At 42.5% G+C, this 16808-nt stretch overlaps 1 protein-coding gene across 1 annotated transcript in view; it reads left to right on the top strand.

The window, feature by feature from the left end:
- Positions 1-261: 261 nt before the first annotated feature.
- The window catches only part of E2F7 (E2F transcription factor 7), a 41070-nt gene continuing 24523 nt past the window's right edge, over positions 262-16808 (top strand). Inside the window, exons 1-4 of the mRNA XM_006142856.3 lie at positions 262-459; positions 1171-1263; positions 10694-10969; positions 16563-16731. Coding sequence (XP_006142918.1) covers positions 1171-1263; positions 10694-10969; positions 16563-16731 — 538 coding nt within the window. The 5' untranslated portion in view covers positions 262-459. The remainder of the gene's footprint in view (positions 460-1170; positions 1264-10693; positions 10970-16562; positions 16732-16808) is intronic.

Below are 16808 nucleotides of genomic sequence, written 5' to 3'. Positions count from 1 at the left end.
TCGCGTCTCCGGCAGGAATTGGCTCCCGGGCCCACGGTTTCCAGGTACCCGGAAGGGGGAGGGGGCCTAGGCGGCAACAATTGGGCGGGTGCAGGCGAAACGCGCGGTCCGGAGCGCCAAGACTCCGCGGGGCTGTGAGCCTGGGCCATGCCGCCACGCGATTGGCCGGGGCCTCCCCGCCGGGCGCTGCTGATTGGTGAATTCTCAAATTCAGTCTCAAGGCGCCAGAGGAGGTGTTTTCGCGGGGACTGTGATCCAGGCTGGAGTCGCGCTCGGCGGGTCGGAGCGCTGGCGCTTCCCGAACGCCGCAGGGTGCCCACCAGCCCAGGGCACTCGGAGCAAGGGTCTGCGCGCCTCGCCTGCTGCTCCCGATGTCGCTGCCCAGCTGCTGATCGCCGCACCCTCTTCCCGCACCGGTGTAGGACGGTGGAGGCAGGAAGACTGCTTTGCAAAGTGGGCGTAAGTAAGCGTGCCGCTCCAAGCTGGTAGGGTGGCGGGAGTTGGGGTGAAAGAGGACCCTTCCCGCCCTGGCTGCCAGCCTGCCACCTCTGTCCTCTCCAGGCTTGGGGTACCGAGGTGTTTCTGCCCTGGGACCAGGAGCGCTGGGGCTGTGTGGGCTCCAACTTTCCCTCCGACCCGGCAGTGGAAGGCACTTCCCTTCCCCACAATTTGGGGGTTTCAGAGGAAGAGTTTATCCTTGGGGTCTGCTTAAAGGCCTGGGGAGGGGCTGCGCTAAGCGCCGAGTGGGTTTGGTCTAGCGATCAGGTTTCCTTTCCCCCCGGATTTCAAACCCCCTCAAAGCCGAATTCCTCCCAGTTCTTTGCGCCAAAATTAACTGACCTGGGAGACCCTGTACTTTCTGACAGATTTACCCAGCCCCCTTCTGACTTGGTAACTTTTATTTTGTCCTGTTGATTTTCATAAAGAATGACTATTCTGGTCGATTTTAATTTTCTTCCCGGATTTTCAGTAATTACTAAGCACGCTTTAAGTGTGTTAGTTTATGTGAGTTTTAGAGAGGGTGGAGAGTGGCTATATGCCTGGAATCCTCAGGATGTGTTTCAGCTGGGGGCAGTTCATGTTCATGAACAAGTAGTAAGTAGGTATTTTTGTTGTTGGAGAAAAATATCTAATTGTAAAATTGGTTTCTAATGTAATCGTGCATTACAGATGGAGGTAAATTGTTTAACACTAAAAGACCTGATCCACCCCAGGCAGTCCAGATTAGATTTTGCAATTGAAGATGGGGAAAATGCGCAAAAGGTAAGCACATGGAAATATTTAGTAAATTAAAGATGGTGATATCTAATCTAATGAAATGTTTTAGCATGCCCTTTGTATTTCTCTTGTAAACATAATTTTGGTGAACATTATATTTAGACACACACCTTTAGAAATACAGCCAATATTATTATTGGCCAACAATATTATCGTTGCGTTTCTACTTGGTCATTTGCAGTGGGGAGAGAGGCTAGCTTAGATGTAATGTTGGAACCAACTTATGAGTCAAATATGGTGGACATTGCAATCAGAAGTTTATAAAACTTCTCCTTACCAAGTATGATATCAGCTAATGCTTTGTAAGAATGATAAGCCTCAGCTCCCAGGAAAATAGACTCTCATAGCTATGGATGCTGGATTATTAAAGAGTTGTGAAATGTCCTCATACCAATGAACCAGCTCCTAGAGGCCGTTTCTTCTACCACAAATAGGACCTATCATCTTCAGATGGGAGATAAAGTTACTGAGCCCACCAACATACTCTGAATATCTTACAGTGTTGCTGCTGATTTTGCACTGGACTGTTCTTCGTTCCCTCCCTCTTTTGCACCCTTCGTGATTTGGAAGACTGGTGTTATCTTCTAGAAACATAACATGGTAGATTAGTCGTGGCAGATATCTAAACTATCACCTACCCTACATCAGCACTACTGCACTACCCAGCCAGTGTCCCACTGGAAAGGTACATTATTTTATTAATAATCAGTGTCTAAGCATTTTTTTTTTTTTTTAGTGTCTAAGCATTTTTTTGCAGAGACAAATTGATAGAACAAATTCAATTTTAGAAACTTTGAATATAAATCTATGCATTGCAGTATCCTTGGGCAGTGAACATTCTCTGGGCCCTTGGTCTTATTTTTAGGCTTAGCATTCAAAGCACCTGTTACATGGGCCTTTGACAAACACTTAATTCTTGTTCTTTTTTTTTTTTTTTTTTTTTTAAGAGGTTGCTACAGGGTGAGTGCGCTCTCCAGAAAGACAGAGAGAAACAGAGACAGAAAGTGAGAAATCACCCCCCAGTGAGGATGGCCATGCCGCAATCCCTTCTCCTCCATTCTCTTCTCGGGATCTTGGGCAGGCTCCCACATGTGCCCGGCATGAGTTTAAGCCACCAGGTCCGGGACTTGAACTGTGGTCAACTACATTAGAGGCTAGCGACATAGCCTAAACTGCTGGTCTCAAAACTTATTAATTTTAGAGTGGTGTGAGATTGTGTATTTTCCCATGCAAGGTTGTTTTTGTCCAGCATCTGATTTCTTTGATTGATTGATTGATTTTAATTTGCTAGAGGGTACATGTGCTTGCTGGAGAGAAAGTGAGAAAGCACCCCGACACACACACTACGGGAAACTGTCAAGCCACAATCCCTTCTCTTCCATTTCTCTCTCATTTGAGGGTTTGGGGTACATACACACACACAAACACCTGGTGTGTTTTCCTTTAAGCCATTGGGTCATGACTTGACCCTCTCAGTTGGCCATGTGGGATCCAGCCATCTTTAATACCACATCACCGGTTGGCCCTGATGTATTTTTGTTAGGAAAAGAAGCATACCAAAACATTGGGGGGTTTGGGGTTTGTTTTTAAATGCTTGCCCTTTATTTCCCTTTAATTTGCCAGAGGGTGCATGTGTTTGTGGGGTGAGGCATGGTCCCACCGCAATCCTCTTTCAGTCACTTCTCCATTTGTATCACTCGTGCCTGGTGTTTTTTTCAGACCCCTGGGTCCAGGACTCAAGCCACACAGGTCAGCCACCTTAACACCATGCCATGCGCTGGCCCATATTGGTTTTTTTTTTTTTTTTTTGGACTGCCTGACCCATATTAGGGTACACATACCTGGACTTAAAATGTATATTCAGAGTCAAGGCTCTGGGAGTTTCAAAGTAAAACTTTTTGTTTGCCTTTATAATATGGATGGTACAGCCTTGAAAGAGTGCATATACATTTATAGAAAGTCTAAGTCAGTCCTTCACTTCTCACCTTCTGGATCAATGGCTTTTATCCAGTACCTTCAGCAAGGGCCCTTCTGTCTCCCTAGGGAGCATCAGCCAGTGCTGTGTCCGGCTGACCGTTCTTGTTCTAATGGGTATGGAGAAAAACTTAAATGACTAGAGAAGTGGTTGAACTGTTCGAAATACAATGTGTGAGCAGAGGCTATTTCACTTTTCTGAAGAGAAGGCGAGACATGAGATCAGTAATTCTGCAGAGATTCACAGAGAGGGGCTTTGGCCTCTTTCTCATGTAAGTAGGAAGTAAAGCTAGGAGGCTTTCTAGGGATGGTGCGAACGTGGGGTTTGGAATCACAGAGTCCTGCATGTAACTTCCTGCTCTGTCACTTATTAGCTGTGTAACCTCAAACAAATGTTTATTAGGTCTTCCGACAAATATTTATGGTCCAGATGCTGGGGATTCAGAAGCCTAAACTCCAAACCATTGTTTTTCTTCCATAAATTGGAGTTAATATATGGTTTCTCTCCCGGTGGGTCTCTGGTAAGCTCCTGGTAGCACACAGTCTTCACATAGGAACACGTGAAACTGACAGCATAAAGAGGATACCGTGCGGGCCCTGAGCTGGTGACCGGAGAGACTTTTGGGGAACCAGATATTAAAGTAGCCTAGTAGTCCATGATTTGCTAAGTGCTGTAATAGAAAGGGGAACACAGTTTCCTGGCAGAACAGAGGAGGAAGTAGTAAATTCATGAGAGTCCAGAGAATGTTGGAAAACTTCACAGAGTAGGAAACATTTAGGCAAAACCTTAATGGATGAGAACGTTCTCTGTACAAGAAAATAAGGGTAAGCGAGGTGGACATTCACAGCAGAAGAAACAGCAGATGGACATTCAAGAAATCTAAAGTAGCCACAGTTATTGGTGCTGAGTTCTTGAAATCGCTTTGGGGGATGCCTAGAGTGACATCCTGCTGGATTGGTCATCATTTGGAGGATTTCTTTCTTGATGACCTACAAGCTGGTCAAGATGTACAAGGATTGTATTATGTGTACTTTTTCCCACTTTTGGAGAAAATTTTTTTAAAATCATAAAGGAGTTTTCAACTTCGTTACCCACATTGACTATTTCAGGTTGTAGGGTTATAAACCAGACTCTCCATTTGCATTATTTATAATCATTTGGGGATAACAGAAATAGAAAATGGATAGTTTGGGAAGAAGTGAAGGCTAAGGGTTGAGGTGGTGTGTAGGACTTACTAGGTGACCTGGAGCTGGAAGGAAGGGATATTCAGGCTTAGGCAAGTAGAGAGGACAGGGGCTAATGAAGGAGCTGCAGTGAGCACAGAGGGTGTGCAGACCGCCCAGACTTACCGGGCCCTCTAATTAAAGAAATGATTTCCAAGGTATCACAGGTTAGATTTCCTGGCAGGCATATCTCACTGGGTGTTTCACATGTCAGAGATTTATTAGGGAGGATGCTAGGATTGATGCCTGGAGCAGGGAAGGCAGAACAGGGCAGAGAGAAGGGGACGTAGGACTATCACAGTGGACGTCTGTGTCCAGCTTGCGGGTTGTTCTGGGATGACCCCTCAGCGTAGTGCTACACTGGAGCCAGGAGGCCAGGCTTTCATAGGTCAGTGCTACTTCAGCCTGCTCTTGGGTTTAGCAAAGGCCTCCTGGGAAGGATTGTGGTCCTGGAACATCAGCCTTCTTCAGCCAAAGCAGTCCAGTTATGGGACTACTGTTGGAATTGTTTCCAGCAACTACGGATGAGTCCTTCATTCCTTATGTGATCTGGGTGCCTCCCCAGTGTCCACTGCACACCTGGGCAGCTTTGCTGGGCCGCTTTGGAGACAGATGCCTTAGTCTGAACTTCCTAGTCTATGTATACAGATACTTGGCCCCAGCCGTAGCGAACAGTATTTCCTAATCAAAAAGATGCAACTGGAGTTGAGAAAAAATCCACGTTTCTAAGCTCTCATATTATTCTCCTTCCACTTTCCTGTATAATGTCAGGATAGCAGGACAGATAGACAGCAGAGCAGAGCATAACTACATTGCAGCTTTCTGCCCACGAGGCCCCTGTACACAATTTGCTTGGCATTCTTTTGATGCAGAGGTGTGATACAATCCTAGCCTACCAGGTGGCCTGCCTCTCCTTTACTTTAGTTATTATTTATAGTATAATGGAAACGTATCAAAGTAGAGGAGGAAATAACGTGTTCTGCGTTGCCTCCTTGGTAGGGAAGAAGTAGGCTAACGGTTCCTGTGCAGATGAGTATCATGGAAGCAGTAGAGAAGGAAGGTAAATCCCTGTCTACTCAGTGAGCCTGGATCATACCCTCTACCATCAGGATGTCTTTTGGAATAACTGGATAATTTAGGCACAGGGCTCTTTGAGAATTTATAAGAGGCAAGACATTGTGCCAAAAATTGTGAGGAATAAGACACATGGAACTTGCTTCCTGATCTCCACAAGTGCATGGTGTCGGTTTTTTTAAAACGTTTTTGTTTTTACTTTTGTGTGTGGGGGGGTAGGATTTTTGCTATAGGGTGCGTGCACTCACTGGAGAGGCAGAAAGACAAAAAGTGAGAAATCACTCCCCTGGGTGGGGGGATGGCCATGCAGCACTCCCTTCTCCTCTGTTCCCCTCTTGGGATTTTGGGTGGGCACACACACACACACACGCCTGGCGTGAGTTTTAAGCCACTGGGTCTGGGACTCAAACCACCATCAATTATGTGGGAGTCCAGTGACATAACCATTGCACCATATGCTGGTCCTCACAGTGTCATTTTTGAGACAAGGCGAACACTCAGAATGTTACACAGTAGTACGATCTGCTATGTTAGATCTTAGTGCTAGAATGAATGTAATGCAGAATGGGAAAGAGGGGAAAGACAATAGCCAGATTTCATTGTGGCTCACTGTGTGCCAGGAACTATTCTCATAAACCTTAAGGTTGAAATTTTTGGAATTGCATTTTCAGTTGTGAGGATTAAGGTACTAGAGAGTGAGGGGAAGTTCCTTCACACTGCTGATAACTAGACCCTGTGTACATGACCACTTCCCCAAACTGCTTCTCCCTAGAGGCCAGTGGGGGGTCAGTGCTGGGCACCTGTTGTTAGAGCTGCAGACAAGATAACTTCTTTCGAATTTGTACCCAGAATAAGTTCATTTCTAGATGGAAAATTTCAGAAACTCCTGCTTTCCGCTGTTTCACATATACTAGTAATTTTTACACTGAATGAGGTCACATAGGACCACATTTCTCTTCTCTGTGCCTGTTTCTTCATCTATAAACTGAAAAAATAATACAGGTTGAGCATTACTAATCCCAAAGTCCAAAATGCTCCAAAATCTGAAACTACATGAGTGCCAAGATGATGTCACAAGTGGGAAATCTGTACTTGACCATGTATGACAGGATTGCAGTCAAAATGCTACAATATAAAAATGCTGTATAAAATTACCTTCAGGCTATGCATGTAAAGTGTATGTGAATATAAATTGATTTTGTATTTAGACTTAGGTCCCATTCTCAAAATATCTCATTCTGTACATGCAAATATTCCCAAATCTGAAAAATGCAGAAATTAGAAACATTTGTGGTTCCAAGCATTCTGGATAAGAGCTACTCAGTCTGTAGTCTGTACCTATGTCAGGATTGGTGAGGGGTTAATACCTGGAAAGTACATGAAACAAGGCATGGCATGCAGTAAAGGCTACATCATTTCCCTCAAGAATTCCGTTGCAGAAGTCTTCATCAGTGTAGCACACCAGTAGGGACTTGTTAAGAGGTGGGTACATGCAAAGCTCCAGGCTGGGTGCTCACTGCTGCTGTGTCATGAGAAAGCATCATCCTACCTCCACCCTTTCCTGGAATACTGGACCAGACAGCACCATGGCTAGCTGGCAGCTTCGGCTGACCCAAGGAACAGGAGTTGGTCTGCTCACATAAACTCTAGTTTCACCCAAAAGATCTTTCATCACTTCATATGTTGCTCATTTTTAGGAAAGCATCTTTTTTAGTTTTGTTTTTGTTAATTTGCCAGAGGGTAAGTGGATTGAGAGAGAGAGAAAGTGAGAAGGTACCCTCCATGGAGCACGGTCACGCTATAATCCCTTTTCCATTTCTCCCTCTCTCCAGGACCTTCGGCATGTACACACACATGCCCAGCAAGTTCTCCAAGCTGCCGGGTCCCAGGCTCAAACCACGCAGTTGCCCATGTGGGATGCAAGCTACCTTAAACTCCACACCACTGGCTGGTCCAGGAAAACACTTGTTTTCTATCAGTGCTCAGCCAAAATGCTAGTATGCAGTAACTCTAGTGTGATGCATGGACAGGATTTTGGGTGGGCACACACACACACACACACGCCTGGCGTGAGTTTTAAGCCACTGGGTCTGGGACTCAAACCACCATCAATTATGTGGGAGTCCAGTGACATAACCATTGCACCATATGCTGGTCCTCACAGTGTCATTTTTGAGACAAGGCGAACACTCAGAATGTTACACAGTAGTACGATCTGCTATGTTAGATCTTAGTGCTAGAATGAATGTAATGCAGAATGGGAAAGAGGGGAAAGACAATAGCCAGATTTCATTGTGGCTCACTGTGTGCCAGGAACTATTCTCATAAACCTTAAGGTTGAAATTTTTGGAATTGCATTTTCAGTTGTGAGGATTAAGGTACTAGAGAGTGAGGGGAAGTTCCTTCACACTGCTGATAACTAGACCCTGTGTACATGACCACTTCCCCAAACTGCTTCTCCCTAGAGGCCAGTGGGGGGTCAGTGCTGGGCACCTGTTGTTAGAGCTGCAGACAAGATAACTTCTTTCGAATTTGTACCCAGAATAAGTTCATTTCTAGATGGAAAATTTCAGAAACTCCTGCTTTCCGCTGTTTCACATATACTAGTAATTTTTACACTGAATGAGGTCACATAGGACCACATTTCTCTTCTCTGTGCCTGTTTCTTCATCTATAAACTGAAAAAATAATACAGGTTGAGCATTACTAATCCCAAAGTCCAAAATGCTCCAAAATCTGAAACTACATGAGTGCCAAGATGATGTCACAAGTGGGAAATCTGTACTTGACCATGTATGACAGGATTGCAGTCAAAATGCTACAATATAAAAATGCTGTATAAAATTACCTTCAGGCTATGCATGTAAAGTGTATGTGAATATAAATTGATTTTGTATTTAGACTTAGGTCCCATTCTCAAAATATCTCATTCTGTACATGCAAATATTCCCAAATCTGAAAAATGCAGAAATTAGAAACATTTGTGGTTCCAAGCATTCTGGATAAGAGCTACTCAGTCTGTAGTCTGTACCTATGTCAGGATTGGTGAGGGGTTAATACCTGGAAAGTACATGAAACAAGGCATGGCATGCAGTAAAGGCTACATCATTTCCCTCAAGAATTCCGTTGCAGAAGTCTTCATCAGTGTAGCACACCAGTAGGGACTTGTTAAGAGGTGGGTACATGCAAAGCTCCAGGCTGGGTGCTCACTGCTGCTGTGTCATGAGAAAGCATCATCCTACCTCCACCCTTTCCTGGAATACTGGACCAGACAGCACCATGGCTAGCTGGCAGCTTCGGCTGACCCAAGGAACAGGAGTTGGTCTGCTCACATAAACTCTAGTTTCACCCAAAAGATCTTTCATCACTTCATATGTTGCTCATTTTTAGGAAAGCATCTTTTTTAGTTTTGTTTTTGTTAATTTGCCAGAGGGTAAGTGGATTGAGAGAGAGAGAAAGTGAGAAGGTACCCTCCATGGAGCACGGTCACGCTATAATCCCTTTTCCATTTCTCCCTCTCTCCAGGACCTTCGGCATGTACACACACATGCCCAGCAAGTTCTCCAAGCTGCCGGGTCCCAGGCTCAAACCACGCAGTTGCCCATGTGGGATGCAAGCTACCTTAAACTCCACACCACTGGCTGGTCCAGGAAAACACTTGTTTTCTATCAGTGCTCAGCCAAAATGCTAGTATGCAGTAACTCTAGTGTGATGCATGGACAGGACAGGGGTGACAGATATTTAACTCATCTTCCTTCATAATTATGTAAGACAGACACTCTAAGTAGAAGTGAATTCTCTTACAGGAGAGGCAGACTCTTTTATCTGAATGGCAAAAACTTACTTGAGGGAAAAGAAGTTTATTTTAATTATTTAGTAGTTCTAAATGTAGGTTCTGCACATTAAATCCTTTTTGTAATAGGCTCATCATTAAGCTCTTCTTAAAGACAGTCTACTCAAAGTGTGGACTAGAGGCAGGTGAATTCTACAAACTATCACCAGGCTGAAAAATTAAGAACAGAACTTGAGAGTGAAGAGACTTAGAAACCTAAGTCACAATTCAATATTGCCACTGGGACATGTCAGCCTGTGAGCAATAGTTTCTTGTTGAAGAGACCAGAGGTCAGTTTGAGTGACCAACCCGAATGAATTGTATCTGGCAGGAGATGTTTCTTAGTCCTACGAAGATCATGTGTTAGTGTACAAGGGTTTGGTAAAAAACAGGTCTTTCATCATGCATAATGTAAGAAGCTCTCTAGGAGGAATAACATTAGACATTTTAGACCACTAGGTTGGCCTACGATGTGATATTTTCCTGGATGCTCTTCCATTATGGGTTCTGCCATTAATTGCTATATTAGCACTGGTGAACATTAAATTACAGAGGCATCACTGTTCTGTACTAACCAATGCAAACTAACCTGTAAATAGTGTTTTTAAAAATATGTCACTTAGGGAACCAGTAGTTGGCGTAATGACTATGTCGCTGGACTCCCATGTAGTCGACCGCAGTTTGAGTCCCAGACCTGGTGGCTTAAAACTCACGCCAGGCGCTTATGCGTGCGTGCCCAAGATCCCGAGAGGAGAATAGAGGAGGAGGAATTGTGGCGTGGCCATCCCCCTGGGGGGTGATTTCTTGCTTTCTGTCTCTCTGTCTCTCTCCAACTTTCTGGCGAGTGCATGTGCCCTATAGCAAAAACCTCTCAAAAAAAAAAAAAAACAAAAAAAAAAACACTGTCACTTAGAAACAGTATGAACTCAACTCACATTTGGCCCTCATCATACCCAACTATTGGGTTGTTGGAAAAGTCATGATGTATTTTTCTAAGCAAAAATGTATCTTGACTTTTTCTATGTCCAAATATTACAAGTACCCATCAATGACAGATATATTCATGACTTCTCTCACAAAAATATCATGAAAAATATACTTTAAAGGAGTAGCAGGTTATAATCTGTTTCTAATTGACACCACTCTTAAATTCCCATGAAGCCTCTAATCTTCATGAGTCCTTTCTGGTACTTTCAAGCCCAAACATACGGGCCTGTTTGTATTTTCAAGTCTTAGTAAATGGCGGGAGCAGTGTCCTCTTAGCTCAGACCTCTTCTTATCCTTGCTAAAAAGTCTCTTTTTTTAAAATAGGAAAACATATTTGTTGATCGGTCAAGAATGGCCCAGAAGACTCCGATAAAAAATGAACCAATTGACTTATCGAAGCAAAAAATCTTCACTCCAGAACGAAATCCCATTACTCCAGTAAAACTTGTTGACAAACAGCAGGCAGAACCATGGACACCTACAGCCAACCTGAAGATGCTCATTAGTGCTGCCAGCCCAGACATAAGGGACCGAGAGAAGAAAAAAGGTCTCTTCAGACCCATTGAAAACAAGGATGATACGTTTACAGACTCTTTACAGGTAAAGAGGGTGTGCTCCAGAAAGATTTTATAGAACTTAAACAATTTTACTTGATTATTAAAAAGTCATAGAATTGTTCATTTTTTAGTTCCTATTGAGTCAAAAACACTATTAAACTTAATATATGCTTTTTGGAACCAGCAGTTAGCATAATGGCCATGTCGCTGGACTCCCACGTAGCCGACCGCGGTTCGCGTCCTGGACCCGGTGGCTTAAAACTCACGCCGGGCGTGTGTACATGAATGCCCAAGATCCCGAGAAGAGAATGGAGGAGAAGGGATTGCAGTGTGACCATCCCCCCTGGGGGGTGATTTCTCGCTTTCTGTCTCTCTGTTTCTCTCTGTCTGGCGAGCGCACACGCCCTATAGCGAAAACCTCTCAAAAAAAAAACAAAACAAAACAAAACAAAACTTAGTATATGCTTTTTTATAGCTGAACTGGCACTCTTACCATTTTTTTTAATTGCCAGAGGGCACATGTGCTCAGCAGAGAGAGAGAGAGGGAGAAAACATTCCCTCCCCTCAATGACACATGGTCATATCACAATCCCTTCTCCATTTCTCCATCTTGTCAGAATTTTGGGTATGCAAGCACAGGCACCCAGTGAGTTTTTCAAGGTGCTAAAGCCAGGGTTCGAACTACGGCTGGCCATATAGCATATGGCTTATTATTTTTCATAATAAATGCTTTCTTTTTTCTATGATACTGCCTTGACCAGACACATTTAAAAATGATGACTTTGGGGGGCCAGCAGGTGGCATTGTAGTTAAGGCACTGGACTACCCCAGGGCTGACTATGGTCCAAGTCCTGGACCTGGTGGCCTGAAACTTTCCTGGACACATATGTATATGTGCCTAAATGCCAAGAGGAAAGTGGAGGAGAAGGTATTGTGGCATGGCCACCCCACTGGTGTGTGTGTGTGTGTGTGTGTGTGTGTGTGTGTGATTTTTCACGTTCTGTTTCTGGTGAGCGCATGCTCCCTATAGAAAATCTCTTTTTAAAAAAAAAAAGATGATTTTTTTTGGAGAGGTTTTGCTATGGGGTGCATGCACTTGCCAGAAAGACAGACAGAGACAGAAAGTGAGAAGTCACCCTCCAGGGGGGATGGCCATTCCACAATCCTTTCTCCATTCTCCTCTTGGCATCTTGGATATGCATGCACACACACCTGGTGTGAGTTTAAGCCACCAGGTCCGGGACTCAAACTGCAGTCAGCTACATGGGAGTCCAGCGACATAGCCATTATGCCAACTGCTGGTCCCCAAAAAGATGAATTTTTAAAGTATTATTTAATGAAGGAATCTGACTTTTTTTTTAATGTTTCTATGAATTTTAATTTTGCTCAGGTTTTAAGGGCAATATGAACCTAAATATGTTTTGACTTGGGAAATTCCATTGTTCTCATACATGACCATTTTGTTGGTTTGGACTTTATTAGTTAAGCATTCTTTAAATGACCTGTCTTTGCTGTCAAATTGAATGGGCAGCATGCTTATACTTCTTTAAAAACTCCATAGTAATTTTTGTTGTCCCGTTAACTTTTTTCCAGATTTGCTAACAAGTTCCTTACAGATTTGAGTGTTTCTTGTTATTTTTCCTCTGTTGGTAGGTTATTTTTAAAAGATTTTGAGCTGTAAAATTTGTCAAAATAAAGAAATTAGGGAGAAGAGAAAAAGTAGTCCCAAATTCCAATTTGAAATCAACAAAATGAATTTAATCTGCTATATATATCATTGCTGTGGCGGAATAAAACAGATGCTTTCATGTAACTGAGCACAAGTCAGATAGTTTCAAGAATACCCCTTGTGAGTTCAGAACCAGAAAAATGTCATGTTTTTTTAAAGTCTGGACTGTTCTTTGACTTCCTTTCCATTTCACATTTGAAATGGAAAACTCAAAGCCTTCGGTTTCAGAGGCCTTAGGTTCAAATCACTGGTTGGGTGACTGGAAGAAATCACTCACGGCTCTGTGCTTCAGTTACTCCTCTATAAAGTGAGTGTTGTGGTCTCCTCTCTGGTTTGATTAGGGATGGAAGAGTGAAATAAAATTAAATGTGCATTTTGCTGTCAAAAGCATTTATTTGTTTTGTTTTGTTTTGCCTTTTATGACAAAAATAGAACAAAGTGAAAAATCACCCAATGGGAATTGTTAGTGTCTCCTCTCACAAAGTAATATTTATTTAGGTAGAATTAGTTGTTTAACATGTCCCTAAAACATTAAATTTTGGTTTTCTACCCAAGTGGTATAAGGAGATTTTCAGTGATCTATCACTGAAACGTTCATTTCCATTAAGAAGTAAATGCCTAAAATTTGAGTGGCCTTAACACAGACTTTTAATATATTTTTTAAACTAGTACTTTAGTATCTTTTGGTGGTCTGTTTTATAAGAGGCAAATACACTTACCATGTTTGCAAAACTTCTAACATGCATGAAACTACCTCCCAGTCCTCAAACCAGACACTGCTATTAATCTCGCTCTTCCTCCCACAGAGAAACCTCTCCTGAAGTTGTCTTTATCATTTTCTTGCCATTCTTGAATCACTCACATGTGTACCCTATGTAGGACCTTACTTGGGTTGTTTTTGTTTTGTTTGGGGTTTAGACTTTGTAAAACTGAAACTACAGTAGCATACAGTCTTCTGGGACTTTCTTTTTATAGTCAACATATATCCTTAAGAGTCATTCATGTTTTTGCACATAGCTGTAATTTTTTCATTTCTGTTACTATGGGATATTCATTGTATAAGCACTCCATTTTATTTAATCCATTCTTTTGTTTATAGTATTTTAGTTGTTTGCAATTTGAAGCTAATATGTTCCGTGCTTCTATAAGACTTCAGTGACTCCAGAGAATCTTTCCAAGAGTCAAGGAAGACCAAATTATTTTCATAATACTCAGACATTTACCATTTGAGTGCTCATTCTCTCCTGAGTATTCAGTGGAGTCTTCTGGTAGCTACATGATACGGATATTACAACAGATTGAATACAAAATGGAACATGAGAATCCAGTCGTTTTCTATTAAGCCAGACACTAAAGAGATTTGAAAGAACATCTAAAACACTGACCCTTTTCTTGCTAATCATTGTAACATCTCAGTTTTAATCTCTAATATGGTAAATATTAATAGATAAAACAAACAAAAAAGTCACGTGGAATCCTCAGTAATTTTTTTTTTTTTTTTAAGAGAGATTTTTGCTATAGGGCACATGTGCTTGCTGGAGAGAGAGAGAGACAGAAAGTGAGAAATCATCTTCTGAGGGGATGGTCATGCTATAATCTCTTCTCCATTCTCCTCTCTGGATCTTGGGCATGCACTCACATGTGCCCAGTGTGAGTTTCAAGCCTCTAGGTTCAGGACTTTAACCACGGTCAGCCACATGGGAGTCCAGTGACATAACCATTATGCCATCTGCTGGTCCCAAATCCTTAGTAATTTTTAAGAACATAAAGGATCTTGTGAGCAAAAATTTTGAGAGATACTAATAGTTCTTTTTTTTTTTTTCTTTTCTTTTTTGGAGAGGTTTTTGCTATAGGGTGTGTGCGCTCGCCAGAAAGTCAGAGAGAGACAGAAAGCAAGAAATCGCCCCCTGGGGGGATGACCATGCCACAGTCCCCTTCTCCATTCTCCTCTCTGGATCTTGGGCATGCATGTACACATGCCTGGAGTGAGTTTAAGCCACCAGGTCCAGGACTCAAACCACAGTCGACTACTTGGGAGTCCAGTGACATAGCCATTATGCCAACTGCTGGTCCCAGAGAGCTACTAATAGTTCTTGTTTGTGCAGGAGTTCTTCCTCTTTGCAGAGTTGGTAATGTTTCCCCTGCCATATGTCAAAGTTTTGTTTGTGTCTATATGTTTCTGGACTCTCTTCTGTTCCATTGGCCAATTTCTCCATCTCTACATTATTACCATAATGAAATAAGCCTTGCTATCAGGTAAAGTAGAATCCTCAGCTTACTTTTCTTCAAAGTATATGGACTATTCTTGGCTCTTTGTTCTTCTCTCTATACTTAGACTGGATTTTAATTGGAATTTTATTGAGTCTGTTGATTCAATTAACCTCTTTAAGGTACTAAGTATTCCTATTCATGAAGACGGTATATTTATTATTTTTGAAATTTTAGATTCCTTGAGTTTTTTAAGTGAGCAATCATGTCTTCTGCAAAATAAAAATTTTGTTTATTCCTTTCCAATCCCTGTGCCTCAATTTCTTTTTCTTGTCCTCATGCACTAAGATTTTCAATCTGATATAGAAGAGCAGCAGAGATAATGGGCATCCTTATCATTTTCCTGATTTTAGGAGAATACTTTCAAGATTTTTCCCTTAAGGCAGATATTTGCCATTGGGTTTTCATGAATACCCTTCATTGAAGAAGTTCTCTTGTATTACTAGTTTTCTATGGGCTTTTTTGAAAATCATAAATGAGTATTAGATTAATAAAATGCTTTTTCAGAATCATATCACTTTCCCCTTTGAACCTATTCACTGAAAGTCTTGTTCTATTCAAAGTCTGAATGAAACAAGGACAGTAGTTTAGTGTACTTAAAACGAGAAAGAATGAGAAATGTGATTTAGCCATCCTTGTTTAGTTGCATCAACTAAACAACCTGTGGGCAATTATAAAATTTTAAAAAGTTCAGTGACACAGTGCAAGCCAGTGCATCTCAAATTTCATATCAGTAAGAATCACCTAGAGTCTTATGGAAAGGCAGATTTTGATGTACATAGCTGGGATAAGATATCTACTATTTTGTTATTGTTGCTGTTGCTAATGGGCATGTGTGCTTGTCAGAGACAGAGAGAGAGGGACACCTCCTATGGGGAATAGTCACACTACAATCCCTTCTCCATTTCTTCTTTCAGGATTTAGGGCACAGCACACATATGTGCCTGGCATGTTTCTCAGGTCACCAAGTCTGGGACTAAAACCATGCAGCTGGCCATGTGATATTCAGCTGCTTTAACTACCAGGCCATGGAGCTGGCCTGTGATTCTACATCTTTTAACATGCTCCTGGCCATGTTAATTTCATAGGCCCAACAAGCATCCTAGCAGCAAGGGTTTAGCAACCTATCAATGACTGCATTTTTCTTTCTTTTTTTTTTTTTCCACTATAGGGCACGTGCACTCGCCAGACAGACAGAGACATAGAGATGGAAAGCGAGAAATCACCCCCCAGGGGAGGTGACCACACCGCAATCCCTTCTCTTCCATTCTCCTCTCAGGATCTTGGGCACGCACACACACACGCCCGGTGTGAGTTTTAAGCCACCGGGTCTGGGATGCGAACTGCAGTCGACTACGTGGGAGTCCAGTGACATAGCCATTACGCTAACTGCTGGTTCCCTGCATTTTTCATTTTTTAAACTTACTAATAGACTCAGCCTCAAATTACAAAGGAAAAATTCAGCACAGAGAAGGCAATAGGTAAACCATTAAATTAGATTAGAAAATGTATTTTAACCAGTATTCAGAATGGAATGGATTGAAATGTGCCCACAACTTTCCAGTGGCAGCTGTTGTAATTTCTCCATTTGGATGTTAACTGAAACATCTTTCCTCTCCCTTCTGTCTGCCCCCTGTAGCTTGATGTTGTTGGGGACAGTGCTGTGGACGAATTTGAAAAGCAAAGGCCAAGCAGAAAACAGAAAAGCTTAGGACTCCTGTGCCAGAAGTTTCTAGCTCGCTATCCAAGTTACCCCTTGTCAACTGAGAAAACTACCATCTCCCTAGATGAAGTTGCTGTCAGTCTTGGTATGTATCATCAGATTACTGGAGGTCTGCCTCCAAGTCACCACGGGAATCTGGTTTGCTTGGGCAGCCCAAAGGCT

The sequence above is a fragment of the Tupaia chinensis genome, unplaced genomic scaffold (assembly GCF_000334495.1).
Source record: "Tupaia chinensis unplaced genomic scaffold, TupChi_1.0 Scaffold000085_1, whole genome shotgun sequence".
In the NCBI taxonomy this organism is placed as follows: Eukaryota; Metazoa; Chordata; class Mammalia; order Scandentia; family Tupaiidae; genus Tupaia; species Tupaia belangeri.
The sequence above is the reverse complement of the archived record's forward strand: the minus strand, read 5'-3'. Positions and strand labels throughout refer to the sequence as shown.